Genomic DNA, 21,667 nt, shown 5'->3' on the forward strand with positions numbered 1-21,667 from the left:
GGGCAGGCAAACTAAGGCCCGGGGGCCAGATCCAGCCCAATCAACCTCTAAATCTGGCCCACAGATGGTCCGAGAATCAGTGTGTTTTTACATGAGTAGAATGTGTCCTTTTATTTAAAATGCATCTCTGGGTTATTTGTGGGGCCTGCCTGGTGTTTTTACATGAGTAGAATGTGTGCTTTTATTTAAAATGCATCTCTGGGTTATTTGTGGGGCATAGGAATTTGTTCATCCCCCCCCCCAATATAGTCCAGCTCCCCACAAGATCTGAGGGACAGTGGGCTGGCCCCCTGCTGAAAAAGTTTGCTGACCCCTGCATAAGAGGCTCAGTGGTTTGGACCACAGCGCCACCTGGGGCAGGGAAACCAAGCTGTTAATGGGCTTCAGGTAAAACCATCTCCACTCCCTCTCTGGTGTGTACAGCAACGAGCAAGTGAAAGAACAAGGGGAACAATTGAACAATATATGAGAGGTGAACAATCCAATACACTTTATAAAGGAGGAAAATTAAAGCAATAAACAGAAGCATAACAAAATACAGTGACTAGTTACATAAACAAACCCTACTGTCTGCCTTCATATGCTAAGGAAGTACAAACCACATAAACATAAATAAAAGGCCAAAGGGGTTAGGAGACAACTCTCACTATTAACCTTGCTACATTTTAAGTCACAAATGCATACATAGCCTGAGAAATCTTTGTTAGAGATCCATAGCCGCTTCACATAATTATGGTTCCAAATATTCCTTATTTGTGAGCCACAACAACTACAGTGGTGCCCCGCAAGACGAATGCCTCGCAAGACAAAAAACTTGCTAGACGAAAGGGTTTTGCGGTTTTTGAGTGGCTTCGCAAGATGAATTTCCATATGGGTTTGCTTCGCAAGACGAAAACGTCTTGCGTTTTTTGCAAGTTTGTTTCCTTTTTCTTAACACCGTTAATACAGTTGCGACTTGACTTCGAGGAGCAACTCATAGAACGTGGTGTGGTAGCCTTTTTTGAGGTTTTTGGCGATTTTTGAAGCTTTTCCAAAATTTTTCCAACACCGTGCTTTGCAAGATGAAAAATTCGCTAGACGAAAAAACTCGCGGAACGAATTAATTTCGTCTTGCGAGGCACCACTGTAGCTAGTTTTGAAAACTACTGCAGATATTATAGGAATGTTTGGACAGCCACATCCCAGCTTAATAAGCCAAAATATGGGTGAGCCTTTTCGCAGTACATACAACTCCATCATTCCTTCCTCCATGGAATGAGCCAACATGCCAGAAAGTGTTCCATCAACTATTGTTTCATGTTTTATCCAAACCAGGAAACTTAACTGCTGCAGAATATACCAGAACATTATGCCTACTTCAAACCATAGTTTAACATCCTGACTTGTTCCAAAGCTCTAAGCCATAGTTTCCCAGTTTGAATGGAACAGGGAACTATAGTTAATGGAAGACTTCATCAATTGTTCACCAGCTTTCGTGAACGAGATGTGAAGGGTTCTATGCATGGTCAAGGGGCGCATTCATTTTAAGCCAAGATATGATTGTCAGCCAGTCTCTCCCAACAAACTGCCCATTTAACTTCTCTCTAACCCTCTTCTGTAGCTTATGTCCTCTGCTCATTTAAATCTTGCTTCATTCCTCCAAGGAGTTCTAAGCAGTCAATTCCCATAGGCAGCTCAAACAACCTGGTACTTCTGAATCCTACAAAATCTACATTTAAAAATAGGGTTTTTTTACTACTCTTAAAGCTGGTCAAAGTACAGTCCAGGAGTTACATTATTCTTATAAATAAATGAAAAATTCTAAACCGCCAGCTCATTTTAAAAATTCATGGGGGTGTACAATAAAAACATTAAAACATCATTAAATATAATCATAAAGTAAAATACATAAATATCTGAAACCTACAGGGCACAAGTGCCTGTATTCTTCAGTTTCAATGAGACAGGGACACCTGACTCCATCTGGATTGCACCCTTGATCAAACACTGATCACAACAGGGTAACTGGAGTTGTGGTTTAATAAATATTAATATGATTATGATCATCCAAAGACCTTTAAACATCTCACTCTGCCAGGTTGATATGCTAACAGAATTGGTTAAAGACCTTGGCTCTTTGGAAGCTTCCACTGGAATCTCTGACTACCTTCCAAAAGGGACAAGTAAATGGGGGAAAAAATACTGATGGAGCAACATTCCTGCTTCCTCAACTCACTCGAACATCGTTGAATATTAATTGTTTTCAGACAAGGAAACCTGCTGAAATAGCTAAGTGTGGGCCAAATTCAATAAACCAACAACAGCCCCTAACAGCAAATGCTTTGCTAAGATAAAATTATGTTTAATTAAAGAGTACTGATCGCTTTTAATGAAATGCTGAAACCACCAAATGAGCTTGGATATGTAGAAACAAGCAGTTGCTTAAGCTCAAGTTTTTGGTACATAAAAGCACAGAGGGCAAAAGATGTAACAGCTGAGAGACTCTCAAGAAGCATGCAGTCTCATTTCCATATGGAGGAGGAAAAAAGTGTGCCCATGAATACATTTATTTTTGGAAAATTAATCTGTTAATTATTTTTCCTGCTGCAGGGCAAACTGGCATTTGACATCAATGTGCTTTACTCTACTACCAACTTTCAAGATTTCATCAAGCTGGTTACTGCAAACCGCTCTATGGCAAAGCCTTATGTGGCATTTCAGCTGAACTGACATCAGTTACTTTTTATACACTGCTATGCTCTGCTTGACCCCTAAAATTTACTTAAATTAGTTTTGCAAACACTACTCCTTTAATCACATTCTCCCTTAACCAGTGTCTCATATTTCCCATTCACTGAACACTTTGTTCTGTTCTATAATGGGTACCGGTATATATGAGGCTCTTTATGAGAAACAACTCAAACAGATTTTACTCATTCACCTCCAAAAACTATAACAAGAATATATATATTTCCTGCCCCTCTATCAAAATAAAATAAAACTTACTGAGAACTGAGGCCACTGCCTCCTGGGAGTCACAACAAAAGCGCCCTGCTGGTTCAAACAAAGGTTCCAAAATTCCGTGTCAGGCAATGGACATTGGGATATGCACCCAAATCTATATGGCATACTTAGCAGGATATTACTTACGCAACATACAGTGGTACCTCGGGTTATGAACTTAATTCGTTCCGGAGGTCCATTCTTAACCCAAAACTGTTCTTAACCTGAGGCGCTCCGCCACTGCTCGATTTCCGTTCTCATCCTGGGACAAAGTTCGCAACCCGAGGTACTACTTCCGTGTTAGCAGAGTTTGTAACCCGAAGTGTTTGTAACCCAAAGCATTTGTAACTCAAGGTACCACTGTACAATATATCATACATGTATACTTCAAGATTCCCTAAAATGCCTTATACCGAAAGGCTGGTTTCGCTACACAACTTCCACATTTTTGCAAGAATTCGGGTGGCTTTTCAATTACATACTTAGCTTATTTTCTATCTGTGTGCATCACTCCCTACTATGCCAAAGAGTGAGGGATACCACACCCTTGTGTGATGGGCAGGCAAGAAACAACCTGCTAAAATGGCTTTAGAAAAATCATATGAAAAATGTCACTTCGGCCAAATACTTGAAGAAGACCCCTAGTTCAAGCCTATAGGGCTAGGGCATGGGCTGAAGGCACATGATGCAACAACCTTGCTGAAGCTATAGAACCCCCTTGGGCTCCATCAAAAAAGGATAAGATTACAGTTCCCAAAATTGATTAGGAATTGTGGTAACTTTTATTATAGTCAAATATTACATCAGAGAAAGTTGTTTACCAGTCCTTGTATTGTATTGCACCTTTTTTGTTCCATATATCAAGTTCAAGTACTTCAGTAGTTATAATAGTAGTTACAAAATGAGTTAGATAAAATCGCTGTAAGCTGTTTTGGTGATATGGATGTTTAATCTGAAATCAAGCTAGATTTAAGCTTGTTGGTGTCTCTGACATCTTTTCTCTCTTACAACATGGATGTTGGCTTGTATTGTGGATGGATGTTCTGTACAATTTTTATTATTATTATTGCTACAAGTTTGTCATGGCCTTTGGCCAGAACAATAAACTTATGAACCAAGAACTAAGAACAATTAATTGCTATATTTTCTTATTGCTTAACTACTATGACAGCATTACAAAAGCATTCAGGAAATCCCATGCAAACTTGCACTTGTAGTCTTCTTGTAATCATGTTGAATAGATGCCTGCCATTTGTTCTCCTCATCAAAAAGCCTGTTTGCTTCTCTAAGCCTCCTATAACATATTTGTAGAGTTAAGAAAATGCACTGAAAATTGCATATACAAGAAAAATAGGATAAAGATGCCAAATCTCTACAGTAGCATAGTTACAATTAAATCATTATCTGATCTTGATTGAATGAGGAAATGCTGAGCAACTTACAGACACACTGTACAGCAAATTATAATAATAATTAATAATAATAAATTTATATACCACTCTTAATCTGTAGATCTCAGGGCAGTTCACAACATAAAATACAGTCTAAAACACAAAACACATGATAAAAACAAGAACACAAAAAAACACAAACCAATAACACCCCCTCTCCTCAACCCCTTCCACAAGGCATCCTACAAAGAAAAATTCATAACCCTTTTTAAAACTAAGAATGCCTTAAGAGCTTTGTAATTATTCTTGTAAGGTTTCTAACTTAGTAGCATAGCTTGTATATTACATTTAGACCATTTAAATGAGTCCATTATGAAGCGTATTTCACTTAATCTTGCAAAACCTTCCAGTCTATATGTAAAGTTATTCAGTTTGTGGCATGTAAGTGTACAAATCTTAGCCGTGATCAACTACCAATCCTATGCAGATTCAGCCATGGCAGCACAGCTGATTATTTATATCATAGGGCACATGTGGAGTTGCTCTACATAAGTAAAAGAAGGGCAAAAGATGCCTGCATTGCAGGTTGAACTAGATGACCCTTGTGGTCCCTTTCCAACTCTACAAATCTATGATGCAGCAGCAGCATCTGGTGATCTTGTACAACCCATATACTTAGAAGAAAAGGAACTGAAATATTATGGAAGGCAATAACAAATTCAAGAGGAAGAACCTATTTAACCAGCAATTTTGACACAATTAAATGTGGGTTGTTTATTTTGTAATATAAATAGAAGCAAGAAACATCTAGAGACATCAAAGTGACATGATTTCAAATGGAAAGTATGTTCCAAAATACCAAGAATGGGACTCAAAATATGGATTATTTCATTGTGTTACCGCTACCAATGTACTCTCTTTCCCTTCCTGAAGGGAAATTTCAATTCAAACTCATCGTTTGGAATTCAATTAATAAAGATCTAAAGCCGCAATCAACAAACTGTTTAATATGTAACAATCCCAATGCCTTTCATGGACATTCTGCCAAGTGAGAAGTTTCTGGATTGCACCTAGTCCTCTCATAAGATCAAATTGGCAGACACAGCATGCATGACAAGATAAAAGTATCATTCAAAACCTTTTCGTGAAAATTGGAATGCACCTCCTGTGAAAGCCAAGAGCTCTAACATCACCCATTGCCTTAACAGGGCAGAGCTAATTAGTATAACAAAATAGTGCAGCATGGGTGGTCAAGGATATAAAAGTCCAGAGGCAATTAAAACTCTGGTGTGTGTGTGTGTGTTTTTTTTCTTTTTTACTTTTACTTTTATGTGCAATCCTCACCAGAGGATTGCACATCAGTGGCGTAGCGTGGGTTGTCAGCACCCGGGGCAAGGCAAGTAATTTGCGCCCCCTAACCCGTGGATTTGCGCCCCCTAACCCATGGATTTGCGCCCCCTAACCCTAACCCCCAGATGTTGCGCCCGGTGCGGCCGGGCCCCCCCTGCACCCCCCACGCTACGCCACTGTTGCACATGCAAACTTCTTCATATCAGTTGTTGTATAGGACCACCTTTGTTTGCATGAAACTGGAGAGACATTATTTCTGAAAAATTGTTTTTATGATATTCACATCACCACTTTCAAATGTCTGGTTTTTAACCCCGTATCCAAGTTTTCCAGAAGCTGTATAGTACATACAACCTTTCTATTGCTGCTTTAATTGTATTCCGCTTTGACTGACTACATGCTGCTCTTGGCAGATATTGCAACTAAGAAAAGACCATGGTCTGCATTTCCCTTAAGTACTGCATCAACCCAGAGAATTGCTGTAGACACTTTATTATAGTCATGGTCCAAAGTGGAGCTAAAAGTGGGGAGCCCAAGGTGGGGGCTCAAACCCACAGCCCTGAGATTAAAGTGGAGCTAAGTGCACAATGCCTTCTTTTCCAGTGGGCATGCATGGTTAGATTTTGACCCATACAAGCCCCCTCCCCCAGATGTTAAAAATGACTTATATTTGCAAAGAATAAACCCTCTGTGCTCCCCACCACCAATGAAATGCCTCTCCCAAAGGTCAGAGGACCTCCTGAACCGAATGGGATAGAGCACAGAGCAATGCGGGCGAGAGGGGAAGCATCCAAAATTGGGTGGAAGCACCTTGCATGAGGAAAGCTCTGCTTGCACATGCTGCCTCCACCCAACTTTGGGTGATTCCTCCTTCCCACTGCAGCTCAGGATAATTCCCCAACTTCTGGAGCGGCTTTTCAGGAAGCACAAGGTGAAAAAGAATGCAGGAATCCAAGTCAGTTACTCCTCCTATGATCCTTCAGTAGGACACATGACTTTAGAGTGTTATCACTGCTTCTTAAGTAGCCTCCAACTAGAAGGGTTTCTTTCATAACCTGACTGCAACTGAGGAGACGGACACTCTATGCCACAAGCAGTTAATTTCCACAGCAATCTTCATGCTCCAGTTTGTTTTCTTCCCCACATAATACTGTATTCATCACTACAGAGATATCTTCCATTATTAGAGCTTTTGTTTTTGTTTTGTAAGCAGTGAATCTATGCTAATTCAAGGTTTTAAAAAAGTAAGAAATCCAAGTATGTGAACTGATAAGGAGAAAGCATTTGAAGTATGTAAAATCATGGAATCACAGAACTGTAGAGATGGAAGGGTCATCTCTTCCAACTCCCTGCAATACAGAAATATTTTGCCCAAGGTGGGGCTCAAGCCTAAGGGCCTGAGATTAAGAGCCTCATGCTCTACCAACTAAGGTGTGCAAACATTAATGGTGGAAAGAAAGATAAATGTAACTGGACGCTATGACCACATTATATCTGTGCTTCATTAACTCTGCTGGCTCCAGTTTATTCAAGGCTCATTTCAAAGTACTAATTTCAACCTTTAAAGCCCTTCAGAGCTTGGGACTGGGATCCCTAAGAACCACTTGCCTTCACATTTACCTGCTCATGAACTAAAATGTTTGACCACGTTCCTTCTTCAGGTGCCCCCGTTACCTGAGGCCTGGGCCCAGGGGGAAAAGTACTATTGGGCAATGGTATCCAATCAATGACCTACAAAGGCCTTATTATGTTCCCAAGTTCCTAAACCTTCTCTGCATTTCTGTTATGCCATGTTGTGCTTCTTTTATACGTTGCAATGGTTTAATACTTGCATTAATGTATTTGCTTTATTGAAATTTTAACTTCTAGTAAGCCCCACCCCCCTGCAAATCTGGCGGAAACGCAGAGAGAAATACCACATAACGAAACAAAATGCACTAAAACTGCTGGCTTGGACACACCATATAAATCAATTTTGGGTTCTGGAAAAGCATACTATGTTGTTTCATCCATACATTTCCTCTCTATTTGCAGTGCCACAAGAATAAAAAGCATACTTTTGGAGCTTGTGTCCTTCTGCAAAATATAACACTATCAAACCACTAGTACTATGGACGTCGTTGTATATGGGGGACCCAAATGCAACAGAAGCTCAACATTCATTCACAGTATTATTCCACACTTTTGCTCCACTTTTGCTGTAATAATTCATAGACCAACATGTAGGTACAAACTCCTCCAGAAACCCAATTCTGTGATGTAAACCCTTGTTCACTATTCCACAATTGGTTATACTGAAACCAAACCATGCATAGTCATCATGGCCCTTCTCCAATAGTAGTCAAGATGCTACAACAGCAGCAAGCAAATGCCATAGCAGATTGAGGCATACCAGCGGTAGTTATTTGCCTGTTTAAAAGCCACGCTTTAAATCATTTCACATACTAGAATGTCAGAGTGGATAACCGCTGCCCGAACACCACTCAGAATCCTCCAAAGTCAACCACAGGTTCAGGTAATTGTGACCTCCCGCTTTACAACAGAAATGCATAATTTCCGTATTGGTCTTTGATGAGGGGACCACAGACTTGAAAAGAGGAAACAATTACCCTCATTAGAATTTCGCCCAAGCGTGAGATTTAATCACAGGCCATGGACCTGCCAATGGGTTTAGGGGTCTCTCAATGGAGATAAAATTGCTCTGAGGATGGGGGTGGGGAAGACCCAATGACAACATCGGTCAGCTAGAGACTGTGCTTTGTCTTTAGAAAACAGCTGTCAAATATAAGGAATCTGTAGAGCTCCCACTTGTAAATGACACACATGCCCGGACACAGCACAATTTCTTTCTTTTGTTCCAAAGCAGTCTTTCCTTACTTCTGAAGACTTTCTTGTCCAGTGAAATACAATGCTGTCCGCAGCAGCACCATGGAAATAAGGGGTGGACTTTGTTTAGCGAAAGTACACTTAAAGAACAAAAACAGTGACAGCGACAAAAAATAGGCTCTTTCATGCACATGCTTCCCAAAGCTCATGTGCAGACACAACATAAGTCTTCACATATGTTCATGTAGAAGATACCAAAACAATCTTCCAATAAAGTCCACAACAGTAAAAAAAAAAAACCCATCTGTCTGCACAGGTTCATGTAAGTCATCAGCGTGCCACAGGTTAACTGAAAGCAGGGTGTGGAAGGATTGTTTTGTAGTTTACAAAAGCTTCCAACCCTGTCACCTGCTGGGCTGCCTTCTTCTTTTTTCCTTCTTACAACAGAAGATTCTTTCTGTATTCATGCAACCCAAGAAGGAACTGTTTACAAGCCTGGAATAGAAAGCTTTACAAAGCCTATGAGCAGGGATTTTTTTCCCCAGCCGGAATTTGCTGAAGTTCCGGCAACTCTCAGGTGGGCACCATTGCCATTCTAAGAGAAGGAGGGAGGTGTTTGTAGTGAGTTCCAGCACCTCTTTTTCTAGAAAAACAGAACTGCCTATTTGGTTGCCATCTGTAAGCAAAGCAAAATAAACCAATGGCATCTGCTTTTCATTTCTGCCTGACAAGGAGTACAATGCTAACCACGCTACCACGGAACAGTTCTTCACGAAGCTTACTTCCAAGCGAACGTATTAAAGCTTGGAATGAAAAAGCACCGAGCAACACCAAAGCCTGCATGTGCTTTCATCAGCAAAAGGTGGTTCAATAATATTGCCTATTTCTTACTCTAGATTAGGGGACCGGAGATCAAAGGGTGTCTCATTAAAGCCAGAGAAAAGAATAACCTGAAAGCAGATGCAGGAATAAAAACTTCTTCTTTGGGGCATCACAGATAAGATTATCCTTTAGGAGATTCCCTTTTCCAGCTTCCCCAAGAAGAAGAAGACCAAATTAAAGGCTTGCACCTAATAAACTATCAATGCGCAGGGAGGGGGGTGTTTCGGAAAGCAGGCTGAAGAGATGTGCTAATCCTACTAAGATTGAAAGCCTGTCGTTCACATCAGTCACCATCTGCAAAAATTCATATTACAGTAATAGTAAAATACCTCCGAACAGTAGTTTCTAACCAAACTCTTCTAATAGTCATAGGCATGTGCCTGTTTGTATTACACTTGCACACAAACACACAAATAAGCTTATGGTGGGCTGCAGCCACGCCAGATACTGGTAATGCTGATAATCACAATCTAACACAGAACTAATCAGCTTGGGCTTGAAACAGAAATCATAATTCAAATTGGGACCCGACACTAATCATTTGATGTTCACTTGAAAAGATTAGATAGGCTGCGCGAGAACATTTTGGTAGAAGTGCAGATAAGAACACGGGGAACGGGAATTATTGGTATTTACTCTGCCTGTAATGCTTACGGAAGCAAACTGTTTAGAAAAGCGGCACTTCAGAATGGCTATTTAGTCTGAAATTTACAGACAGCACAGAAAACATTTTCTCACAGAATATACAATATCTTTCCCATCATATCTATCCTCTGGGCTGTTCTTGTTTTTCATTGCAGGAATCTCACTCAATTTTCTCCATTATAGGATGCAACCCAAGAAGCCAACTGAAAATTATCACTGAGAAGGTTTGATTCTCCTCTCCCTGGCTTGCTCATGGCTGTCTCAAAATGGAGGTCTCTTGGAAACAAGAATGGAGGCAATCTGGAATAAATGTAAAAAAAGGAGCAACAAATAATCCAGATTATGGAATGCCGTCTACATAAGAACAGGCCAAAAAAGCTGGATCTCTGCCTAGAAAACTCTGTTTTAACAAAAGTATATCCCTAGATCCTGTTGGAATTATCTGTAATTGGGGGGGGGTAGAATAACATTAATTACTACTATATTAGACAGAATTCTGGAGGTATACTATATTAAACACATACTCAGTTTGTACTTTAAAAGCTATGGGAGTATATAAGCAACATCTTAGTGCAATCTGATTTGCACTTGGCACAAACTAACTTAATGAACTAACGAAGGGGCCTTCTGGAATAGCCATTTTAAGACACTGTAGTCAGGCAGACAATATGTCTTCACCAACAAATGCAGAATCATAGAGTTGGAAAAGATCTCAAAGGTCATATAATCTGTCTCCCTGCTGATGCAGGAAATTTGCAGCCACAGCTTCCCTCAGAGGCCATCCAGCCGTTGCTTAGAAATGTCTACTGAAGGAGAGTCCAACAACTTCCAAGGCAGTCCATTCTCCTATTTTTAAAACCCATACCGTCAGGAAGTTCTTCCCATAGTTTGGCCTTCTCCATATTTACCTACCCAAATACAGTGGTACCTCTAGTTACGAACTTAATTTGTTCCGGAGGTCCGTTCTTAACCTGAAACTGTTCTTAACTAGAGGTGTGCTTTCACCGCCGGCACACAATTTCCGTTCTCATCCTGGGGCAAAGTTCTCAACTCGAGGTAACTCTTCCAGGTTGGCAGAGTTTGTAACCTGAAGCATCTGTAACCTGAGGCATTTGTAACTCGAAGTACCACTGTATTAAGATTTGCTTCAGAGGCCATGCTCTAGATATGTGTCTGACAGCACAGTATGGTCTTTTCAGCACCGGGGAGAAATTTCTGCTTACCCAGACCATTTGTACGACTTATGTAGTATGGGTCTCTCAGTTTTTAAACAGGGGGGTGTTCAGTGTGCTCTTTTTTGTTGTAGCTAAAATTTTATATTCTATTATTATTATTATTATCTTATTATTATTTGCCACCCAGAGAGATTTCACTCAGGTAATGAAAATAAATAAATATTTTTAAACCCTTTCTTGTATTTTGAAACTGGTTTTTGTTGTTGTTGTTGTTGTTACAGTGGTACCTTGGGTTACATATGCTTCAGGTTACAGATGCTTCAGGTTACAGACTCCACTAACCCAGAAATAGTACCTCGGGTTAAGAACTTTGCTTCAGGATGAGAACAAAAATTGTGCGGCAGCGGTGTGGCAGCAGTGGGAGGCCCCATTAGCTAAAGTGGTACCTCAGGTGAAGAACAGTTTCAGGTTAAGAACGGACCTCCAGAATGAATTAAGTTCTTACCCTGAGGTACCACTGTATTGAGTCTTACGCCCTGGAGCAGCAAGAGAAAACAAATTTGATTCATATGACAGTCCTTCACATATTTATTTTATTCATTTCATAAAGCTGATATACCACTTGATTGCGAGAAAGATCCTCAAAGCTGTCTATGTGTTTGAAGATGGCTATCATGTCACCTCCCAATCATCTCTTTTCCAAGCTAAACATACAGAACTCCTTCAATATTTCCTCAAAGGATTTGATCTCCTAAACCCTCATCCTTTTTGTTGTCTTCCTCTGGATGGGTCTCAGTACATCAATATCCTTCTTAAACTGAATAGAGTGGGGCCATTACTACTTGTGAATTTATATATCTTCCAGTCTTTTCCCCCTCCTTCCCCCTCATGGTTTTAACATGTAAGAAGTCCAAGGATATTTTACACTACAGTCATCATGCCACTCCTAAATTCTGCTGCTGCTAGCTTACTTGAAGGCCTTAGAACCAAAAATGCAATATGAGGGGATGCGGAGAGTCAGAAGACAGTTGGGAGTTATGGTGTTTAATTATCTCTCTTTTGTTTATTTCTGCTATAACTATAAGGGGATGTTCCCTAACACATCAATGCATGTAACAGTACTGTACTAAATGCTGCAATGCACTAATTTCACAAATCAGATATTACATATATTAAACCCTCAGATAAACATATATTAAACATATTGACCCCTTATCTGCAAGTGAAAGAAGAGCAGCCGATTTATTTTCCTAACTAACAAATATTTTGCACCACAACAGTGATGGGTAGTATCCAACTACTATATCATATGCAGAACGGACATATTCAAATCAATGGAATTAAGTTAGTAATGACTACCTTAGGTTGACTGATTTCAATTAGTCTTCTCTGAGTGTGACTTAGTAGACTTAGAGGTGACTTAGTAGTCACACTACCTAGTATTTACATAATGAAGCATAAGACATGATTCTTTCTCCCATGAAAAGAGAGGTGCCTGGACTCCAGACAAGGTTAACAGCATACTTTAAGGAGGAAATTCATCAGACAGAGTGTCCTCCACTTTTTGTTTTAAATCAAGTAAGGGAGGTGGGGGTCACTGAAAAGGAGAACCGGAATTAGAGTTTAAACTTCAAGCTATGCGGCCCTTCATTTTATTTTCTCCCAATTCTAATTCAGTGACCTGTTACCCTACACTTCTATCCTAAAGATCCTACTTTGCAAGCAAACACTGCCCTCTTGTGCACTAGCATATTGAGCAGAGGGATTTTGTATGCCTTTTAAAGGTAAATGAGTAATGCCAACAGTCGATTTCTATATATTCATCCATTTTTGTTTTAGACATCAAGGAATATGTATTACAAGTTAAAAACAGACAAAACGCAAAACAGAAACTCTGGCCCAACCAAAGCGTTGATAAATGGGAAATGCATTTTACAGCCTGCTTACTCAAATGTGTGTCTGCACAAGATTGCAACAGAGCAGAGCAAGCCTATGTGTGATTACTCATAAACAGGTTTCATTGCTGTTCATTCACTGGGGCTTACTCCCCTGTAAATGCATTTAGGACTGCACTCTTAAAGAGGTGTTTCGTTGCAAAAAGGACTGAACTAAGCGACTGGCAGAAAAACACGAGCTGGAGTGGGTTATGATTTCCACAGAGAAAATTGGCAAAGAAGGGTGCTTGACCACTTCCTTGCCTGTCACATTCCCTCTGCAGTCTCCTCAATTTTAGATGACAAAGAGTGAATTGAGAACAAGTCAATTTGGGAAAGGGGTACATGGAAGACAAAAGCAGAAGGCACAGGGAATTAAGGACACATGCCATCACTCACCTGAAAAATCACACTCCTTATACACTGTTTTTCAGGAAATAAACAGTGACTCCATTTTCAAGTCCTGTGTTTGCTGCCTAACAACTAATTTGGTCCTACAGAGGAATGCACATGTTTATTTCTCTTTTTTCCAACAGTTCTCTACATAGATCTGCCTCCAATCAGAAGCACACTGAGCTTGTTTCAAATAAACGCCTTGAAAATGTCAAAAGCACATTAGCAGAATTTCAGACCTTTTTAAAATGATTTTTTCCATTTTGTTTTCAAAGGTAATACAGTGGTACCTCGGGTTAAGAACTTAATTCGTTCTGGAGCTCTGTTCTTAACCTGAAACTGTTCTTAACCTGAAGCACCACTTTAGCTAATGGAGCCTCCCGCTGCCGCTGCACAATTTCTGTTCTCATCCTGAAGCAAATTTCTTAACCTGAGGTAATATTTCTGGGTTAGCGGAGTCTGTAACCTGAAGTGTATGCAACCTGAAGCGTATGTAACCCCAGGTACCACTATATTTCGCTAGCCCATTTCTTGACACAGACGTTTTCCACAGATGACAATAGATATGCTGCCTTCTGCTGATTTGGACCATTGATCTATCTAGCATAGTACTGTCTATTCTAATTGGCTGTTATTCTCCAGGGTTTCAGGTAGTAGTTCTTCCCACCTCTGATCCTTTTGCATGCAAGGCTGCAAGGCAGATGCTCAATCACTGAGCTATGGTCCTTCTCCATGAGACATATTTTACAGTTCCAGTAGCCTGTAGAAATTTAGCCTATGCTGAAAATGCAAAAAAGGAGCCTAAGATGGGCCATTTTCATCATGATGCTAACTACAGAAGAAGAACGAGATCTTCAATCAGCTGTTGCCCTTCTCTGTAGGAGTGAGGGGGACGATTCCATCATTTCTAACACCCTAATTATAAATGACTGGATATGTAGGCCAAGAATGATTTTATTAGGAAGGGCAGCTCAATAGGCTGAACGCAAGTATTTATATAGAACCAGGAAGTCTACTATGGTAATCTTACAAATAATCTAAATAAGAGGAAAAAATTAAGGCAGTAGTAATAACTCCACAATTTTCTTGATCTTCCATGACTTTAACAGTAGTTATTTGCATCAGCAAAATCCACTTTTGCTGTATTCAGCTTCTCCTCCTCCCCGCCAGCCCTTGCAAGAGTTCAAAAGTCTTGGCCCTTCAATGTATCAGGTATGAATTAATACCCTTCCTTAAAAGAACACAGCAGCAAAGTGGAAACAGACACTTGTAGGCAGCCGTCTTTGAAACGAGCTGCAGGGACAAATGGTGACAATGAAGCTCCGGTCAAAAGTAAAAAGGTCAAAGGTTCAGACAAGTGTAAGGAATTACAAAACTACAAGTTCGTCTCCGTTCCTCCCACAGGTTTAGACAATCTGGATCAAGCAGGAGCTTTCGAATTAAAACACTGCAAGTCTATTCCGGCTTTCGTACTTCCATGAAGAACAAAAGGCAATATACATTCTTGATCTGCTCTTGCAGAAGCTCTCTCGACTAATACCAAGTCAGCAAAAACAACGGGCATCTTAAAAACAGTTTAACCTAAAACAAACAGTTCCGCAGGCAGTGCTCTGTGTGTGGGGGGCAGGAGGGAAGAAAGGGTAAGGTGAAGTAATCATGTTCTCCTGTATTAGTGCGCTGACCCTTTGTAGGGCATGAAATTAACTATCAGCAAGTAAAAAATCTGCTACTTGTTAAACTACTTTGCTACGCAGAGTGGCCTTAAAATAAAATATGGGGATTGGATTTCCTCTGAAAGATTAACTTGTATAACCTCTCAGCAGGCTTCCCCTATCACTGAACTCTAGCAGAAACTGCTCAGCACCTAATTGGAGAGACGCAGACATTTTGCAAGAATGTACAGAATAATTATGAAAACGGGACTGGCTAGAACACCTTACCTTGACAGTCATGCCTGGTCTTGGAATACACTTTAGCACTGGCCATTTAAAGTGTATCTTAAAAACAAAACAAAACAAACTTTGATAGACATGCAGTGAGGAGGAAACTGGACTCCAAACCCACCATTTAAATCCAACCTTGACTACCAACTTAATCTTACCGCCCAACCTTTTAGAAATGTCAGGGGTGGAACGATCTGTAGCATTCTCTATTCCTAGCATGTAGGTAAAAAATTATTTTGATTTAAAACATGATATGCTTTGTTTTCAAGGGCAAAGTCTCTAAGAAAAATGTAAGCACAGAGAATGAAATATGACTTCCATCTTCCATTCCTCTTCTGTTTTGTTACTGTTCAAATATTCTGCATTTATTAAAACATAAAAGTTTTATCCTTAAGTTTTAGTGTGTTCTCTTGCAAAGTACCTACAAGGTCAGATATTGCCCAGCATAATAGGATTGATCCTGCTATACAAAATTCATTTAGCAAAACTATCTTGACACAACATTATTTTATCGGATATAATTTTAGTTTAAAACTTCAAGCAAAGAAACTGCCACCCTGAGAAGCATTCATACAATTCAACCAACTTGCGTGAGAATGTGATTGAACACCTATACACAAAAACCTTTTAAAACCAAGAACCTTTAGTTCTATATGCAAAATAAACAATCTTGACATCCCGCTGAAAACCAAACAAGCTATTTCTCTATAAGGCACATCAGATTACGGGCATCTGCATTTAAGCAGGCCTTTTTCCACCAATGAAGTAACAGCAATCTGCATTTGACGAAGTGCCTATCAAAAATGTTTCACAACACTGATCAGCTTCGATATACAGATTGCAAAATAGATCGTGTCATTCAGAACCAGGACTGAAATGGAAATATAATTTTTAAACAGGTGCCATCTCTATTATCTTTCCAGAACCAATTGAAGACTTTCCTTTCCCAACAAGCCTTTTAAGTGAAGATTTTTATCCAAGTCTGTATTTTAAATAAACTTTTATTGTTGATATTTTTATTGTTAAATTGCTTCAGGATTTTTCACGGCAAGCCACTAATAAATGAAACAAACAAACAAACATCCAGAACCTGTATATGCATGGAAATATAATTTTTAAATTCTCTGGTTGCTCCACCTGTGTCTGTGATCAAAGTAGATGTCATTTTACTGAGGTGCCACAAGACTGCTTATATGCTATGAGCTTATATTTTTATTTATTTGCATCCTGCTCTCTTGCCGGAATAGCAGATTGGGTAGCAGAAAAACCCCGTGTTTTTAGCTGGCAACGAAAGTGCTACAACAGAGGAGCCAGATGAGTATCAAGGAGCATGGAGGTCCAAAACCAGGGTGCCACCATGAAGAAGGCCAGACACAACAACAAATACAATTCTTCAAAGGTGAAACACTGAGGAGTGCTTCTCTAGACAATATTAATTCTTAGGCAGAACAATATCTTACCTTTACTAGTCACTTTATGCAGAATGAATGAATGAATGAAAGAAAATTGCTGGATCAAGGCTACAATCCCAGAACAATTTATCTTTATTTCTTCCCTCTGCCTTTAGCAGGGCACCTTGCAAATAACGAATGTGGGAAATGCAGCCAAATTCACTTCCAGGACATTTTTCATACTACCCTAAACTGTGCATCTTAAAACCTGCCAAACAGAATGAATTGGAAAAACACACACTCACAATCGTAACTGGAGAGCTTTCAGGCACAATTTCCTTTGCTGTCAGTCACAAAACACTATTTTGTACAAGGGAAGGAACTATACAAGTACATTAAACATTTAAGTTTAAAATTATTTTAAATGCAATTGCTTTTTGTTCTTATCATCCACAGCCAGCCATCATCTATGCTCTATTTTTGAAAAAGAAAGAATTGTGCTTCACTTTTACACGTAGTAAGAACCTCACATGCCAATTTGGCTACCAAGTGTGTGGTGGAGGGCAACTTTTTGCACTAACAGGAGCACATTGGGGAGGAAAGCCTATTCCTCCCACCCATACCCAATTTACCTTCCTTGCACAGGCATGCAAGCAAGCCACACATTTAACCCTCTCCACCATAACATCACGAGGGCAAAACGGCTCCTGCAAAAACAACAGCACAGCAACTTCCTCCAACCACTTGGCGAGGAAAGTTTGCTATTGCAAGTCCTGCCAAGCAACCGGAAAGAAGAAATGCAAACGATTGCCTCTGCTTGCTTGCTTGCTTGCTTGCTCATTCACTCTGTCTCTGTAAGTGGTGGCATGACAGGGAGCTTTGAGCTGAGGGGGACAAGGAGGTTGAACCAGTCCTCTACCAGAATCAATAAATGAGTATAGTGTCTTTGCAGAGCACAGGCAGGCAACCCACCCACCCCTGGCAGTTTTGCCTCTGTCTGCCTCTTACCTCCAATAATGGTGCGAATAAGGGAGGCATGTCCTGGGCAATCCACCAGGGTCAGTTGGAGCTCACCAGGCTCGGTTCCCAGGTGTGGAGGCAACTCTGTACAGAGGCAGGAGAAGCCCAAGTCCAGGGTGATTCCCCGGGCTCGGCTCTGCGGGGCTCGGTCAAAGGCAGCAGTGGAACCAACAGTGCTAAGGGCCCGCGCGAGAGCAGTCTTGCCACTGTCGATGTGGCCCAGGACACCAACATTTATATTCAGTCGATGAGAGGTGCTGGGCTTCGGGACAGGGGGAGTAGCAGCTGCACCGGCCATGGATGTCTTGAAAGCAGTTCTTTTCTCTTTCAAGGCGGTCCTGCTTGCAACACCACCCCTGTGACAACACAGGCCAGGTTCGGACTGTTCCAATCGCAGGAAACTGTAAAACAAACACTAATTTTAAAAAGTGGGGGGGTGAGCTGTGGGAATGAGTAGGAAGTTCTGCTTCGCTCTGCTATAAGCATCCTGAATACAAAGCAGTTCCCCAATGTCACCCAGCTGTACAAATTACCTTACATTCTCTCCATATTCTAAAATGAAATGCCACATTATCATGCACACATGGCCTTTCCCAACAGCCCAAGAATGCATGGCCAAGGATGACGGGGACTGCAGCACAAACCATTTGGAGTTCCTCTTAGGGGAAGGGCCATAGTTCAGTGGTGGAGCATCTTTTTATCCTCAGGTTCAGTCTCTGACATCTCCAGGTAGGGCTGGGAATGTCACCTGTCAGAAACTGTGGAGAGTTGCTGACAGTCTGAATAGATAATACTGAGCTATGGTCTGATCTAGGCTGTGTACACATTAGTGGCTAAAATGCAGCAAGTTCCTTTCCCCCTGCTGCACTTCAAGTCACATTTGCATGGTGTTGTACACAGCAGAGAGGGGGCAGGGATGTCTTCACCCAATGCACCATTGTCATTTTCGTAAAGCAACCCCTCAACTCCTATTCATGAGGTTGTCATCTACGCATGAGCTGTCATCCGCACCTGTGCAACAGCGGCCTGCAATGTACACACCTCAGCTTAACGCAAAATAATTGCGGTTTACACTTTAAAACCAGGTGGAAGCTGGAAATTATTTTCCAAGAAACTGCAGGATAAGGATTGTGTGGATGATGTCACATGTACAGACGTCTTCAAACACCAGTGGTGTGGGTGCACTGGAGCAGAAGGAAACAAGAGTGTGTACACAGTGTCAGTCTAAGGTGGCTTCCTAAGTTTCTTATTTATTTAATTTAAACAACTTGAACCGCTTAACTACAATAGTCTCTAAGCGGTTTACAAAGATACAATAAAAAAGAATCAATTAAATCTATAAAATGAAACTTCAGTTAGCTGGGGAAACCCAGCCAGATGGGCGGGATATAAATTATTATTATTATTGTTGTTGTTGTTGTTGTTGTTGCTGGAATGGGGGGAAATGCTGGGCACCAGATTGGGAAGTGCTGTCCTCAGGTGAACTGTCAAGGCTCGGGAGGCGGGGAGAGATCCTTGCTACTTTCTCTCCCGCCACCCTTCACCCTTACCATTCAGGTAAAATAGGGGGCTGGTTTTTCTTTCACTCGTTACAATGATTCATGTCTCCTCCCACCCTCGCAGTGCAGAAAGGGACTCCCATGGGGCTTATCCACCCGGGGATTTCGTGTGCCTTGACTGTGCACTGGAGGCTGCCTGAGCCTCAGTTTTGTGGGTGTCCTCCACGTGACGTTTCCCTGATGCAGCATCCAACCTCATGGTTTTCTGTTTTGCCTTTTTTTTTTTTAACAGTCAATTCGGATTCACCTGATCCCTGGGAAAATCCGAAGTTAAGGCACACATACAAACACACACAAATAAATACAGCCCTAAATTCGCTTACCGGCCACGCTCCTGCGGTTTGCTTTCCCTTGCCCTAATCTAATCACTCAAACCCACCCCCAGCCCACGCCCCCTGCAGGCTTCCCACTCCTCTTCCGCCCCGCGTTGCCTCCGCTTCCGGTATCCCTGCGAATGCACCCGCCCGCTTGCTGGGAAAGTAAGTGGCAGCGAGAGTTCGCCGCTTTTGGCTCACAGAGGGTTAAAAGAAGCGAAAGAGGCGGATTCCTAGAGAGGAAGAAAATTGGAGGAAAGGGAGGGGGAAATAGGGTGTCCTCCAGAGCAAAGCTTCCTCCTTTCTCCCTGCCCCGCCCCCGCCCTGTCTTGGAGATGGAGCTTGATGCAGGGGAGAGGGAGCAAATAAGTTATTGCGGAGATAGTTTTCCCTCTTTCTCTGCGCGCGGCAAGACGAACCGGCCTTTGTGTTTCCCCGGCCGGGGGCGTTGCTAAGCCCCTACCCCCCCTCCCGCTTTCTGTGCCTGGATGAAGGCGACCCACACCTTGCCTGGAAATGCTAGTGGGAAATGCATTTCCAGGAGGTGCGAGGGGTGGGCGGCGAGGGGGAGACCCCAAGCTGGGAGAGAGGCGTCTGTGCGGAAATGTCTTGAGAGGAACAAGCCAAATTTTGGGGATCTGCGCAAGGAAGATTTAGCGGGGCCAGAAGGGCGCCTCGAAGCTGCCCACTGGGATTGCCCACGCTGTTAGGGAGACTGGAGCAAACAGCCGGGTAATGTTTAAGTGCGTGTCTGTGCCGGATTTACGTATAAACTGAACAAGCTATAGCTTAGGGCCCCACTCTCTTGGGGAGCCCCAAAAAAATTAAAGGAAGAAAAAAACCCTGGATGTATATTTCCAAAATATAAGATAAAAAACAAATCAACATACTGTAAATAAAACCAGCAACAGTGTTTTGTGTTGTGTAGGCTCCAATGCTGTACGTAATGGGCCCCACCTGCTAGCCTGCTCACTAAAATATCACTGGTTTGCACATTTCTATATATAGGGTGCCTACATTCTGCATGATAAAATACCTATTTTGTTATGTACAAATGGCTTTAGATACCTATTAGGTCCATGATACGGAACGGAAGGGGGGGGGGCTCCTTTCCCCCTTCCTTCTAGGAACATCCGAGGCCCCGCTTATTCCTATGGCCCCGCTTTAGCCAATCACAGACCTCCTGTTACAATGTATCCATTCTGTTTCTGCTTTTGCCCTATAGTACAGAATGGGTTTGAAATCATTGAAATCTTTAAAAATTGATATAAAATCAACCGTAACTCCAATTTCTTCGCTCTCAGTGTCATTCAACTCAGTTCCCCGTGGACTCCATAATGCTATCCCTACTTCCATAATCCCCGAAGCGGCAGGTCACGTACGCAGGAACTTCTTAATTTGCCAAACCTTCCCTCTAGGCAATATTAGGTGGCAGACGATGCATATCTCTGACCCATTGTCTTGCCACCACCGGTACTCAATAAATGTGTATCTATGTATATTTCCCGCTCCGCATATCCCCCCTCCCTCATCCGAAAATGCTAATTAATGTAATCCCACCTTTTCATAATGTATTCATGACGTGTAAAGTATATTCATGATGTAACTTGTGAAACCCAACCTTCCCATAATGTATTCGTGACGTTTCATGCACTGTATTCTGGGATATGGAGGGAAATTTCAAAAGTTCATGTCACCCCTTTCTCTGGGTTCAATCTCGCCTTGAACCTGTTGCGCAATAAACTTGGATCTTCTGCAGTTTGCTCCTGCGTCCGGCTGAGCTCATTTTCTTCCGCAGGGACCCACGGACTTAGTCCGATGAGCTGGGTGGCAGAGTAACACTGCACCCAGATTTTTCCGTA

General features: G+C 41.6%; 1 protein-coding gene across 4 annotated transcripts in view; it reads right to left on the reverse strand.

Annotated features, from left to right (window-relative positions):
• EEFSEC (eukaryotic elongation factor, selenocysteine-tRNA specific) overlaps nt 1-19,940 on the reverse strand; it is a 154,037-nt gene extending 134,097 nt beyond the window's left edge. For 2 of the 4 annotated variants that reach the window (XM_083489338.1, XM_083489339.1), the window contains exons 1-2: nt 19,815-19,917; nt 17,921-18,333 (exon numbers count right to left, since the gene is read on the reverse strand). In XM_083489338.1, the coding sequence (XP_083345464.1) occupies nt 17,921-18,230 (310 nt within the window). In that variant the 5' untranslated portion in view covers nt 18,231-18,333; nt 19,815-19,917. Of the gene's footprint in view, nt 1-15,518; nt 15,576-17,920; nt 18,334-19,814 lie in introns of those variants that run through there. The other 2 variants (XM_083489337.1, XM_083489340.1) reach the window with 2 other exon arrangements.
• Nucleotides 19,941-21,667: the final 1,727 nt, after the last annotated feature.

Source organism: Podarcis liolepis, assembly GCF_965112155.1.
Source record: "Podarcis liolepis genome assembly, chromosome: 2".
In the NCBI taxonomy this organism is placed as follows: Eukaryota; Metazoa; Chordata; class Lepidosauria; order Squamata; family Lacertidae; genus Podarcis; species Podarcis liolepis.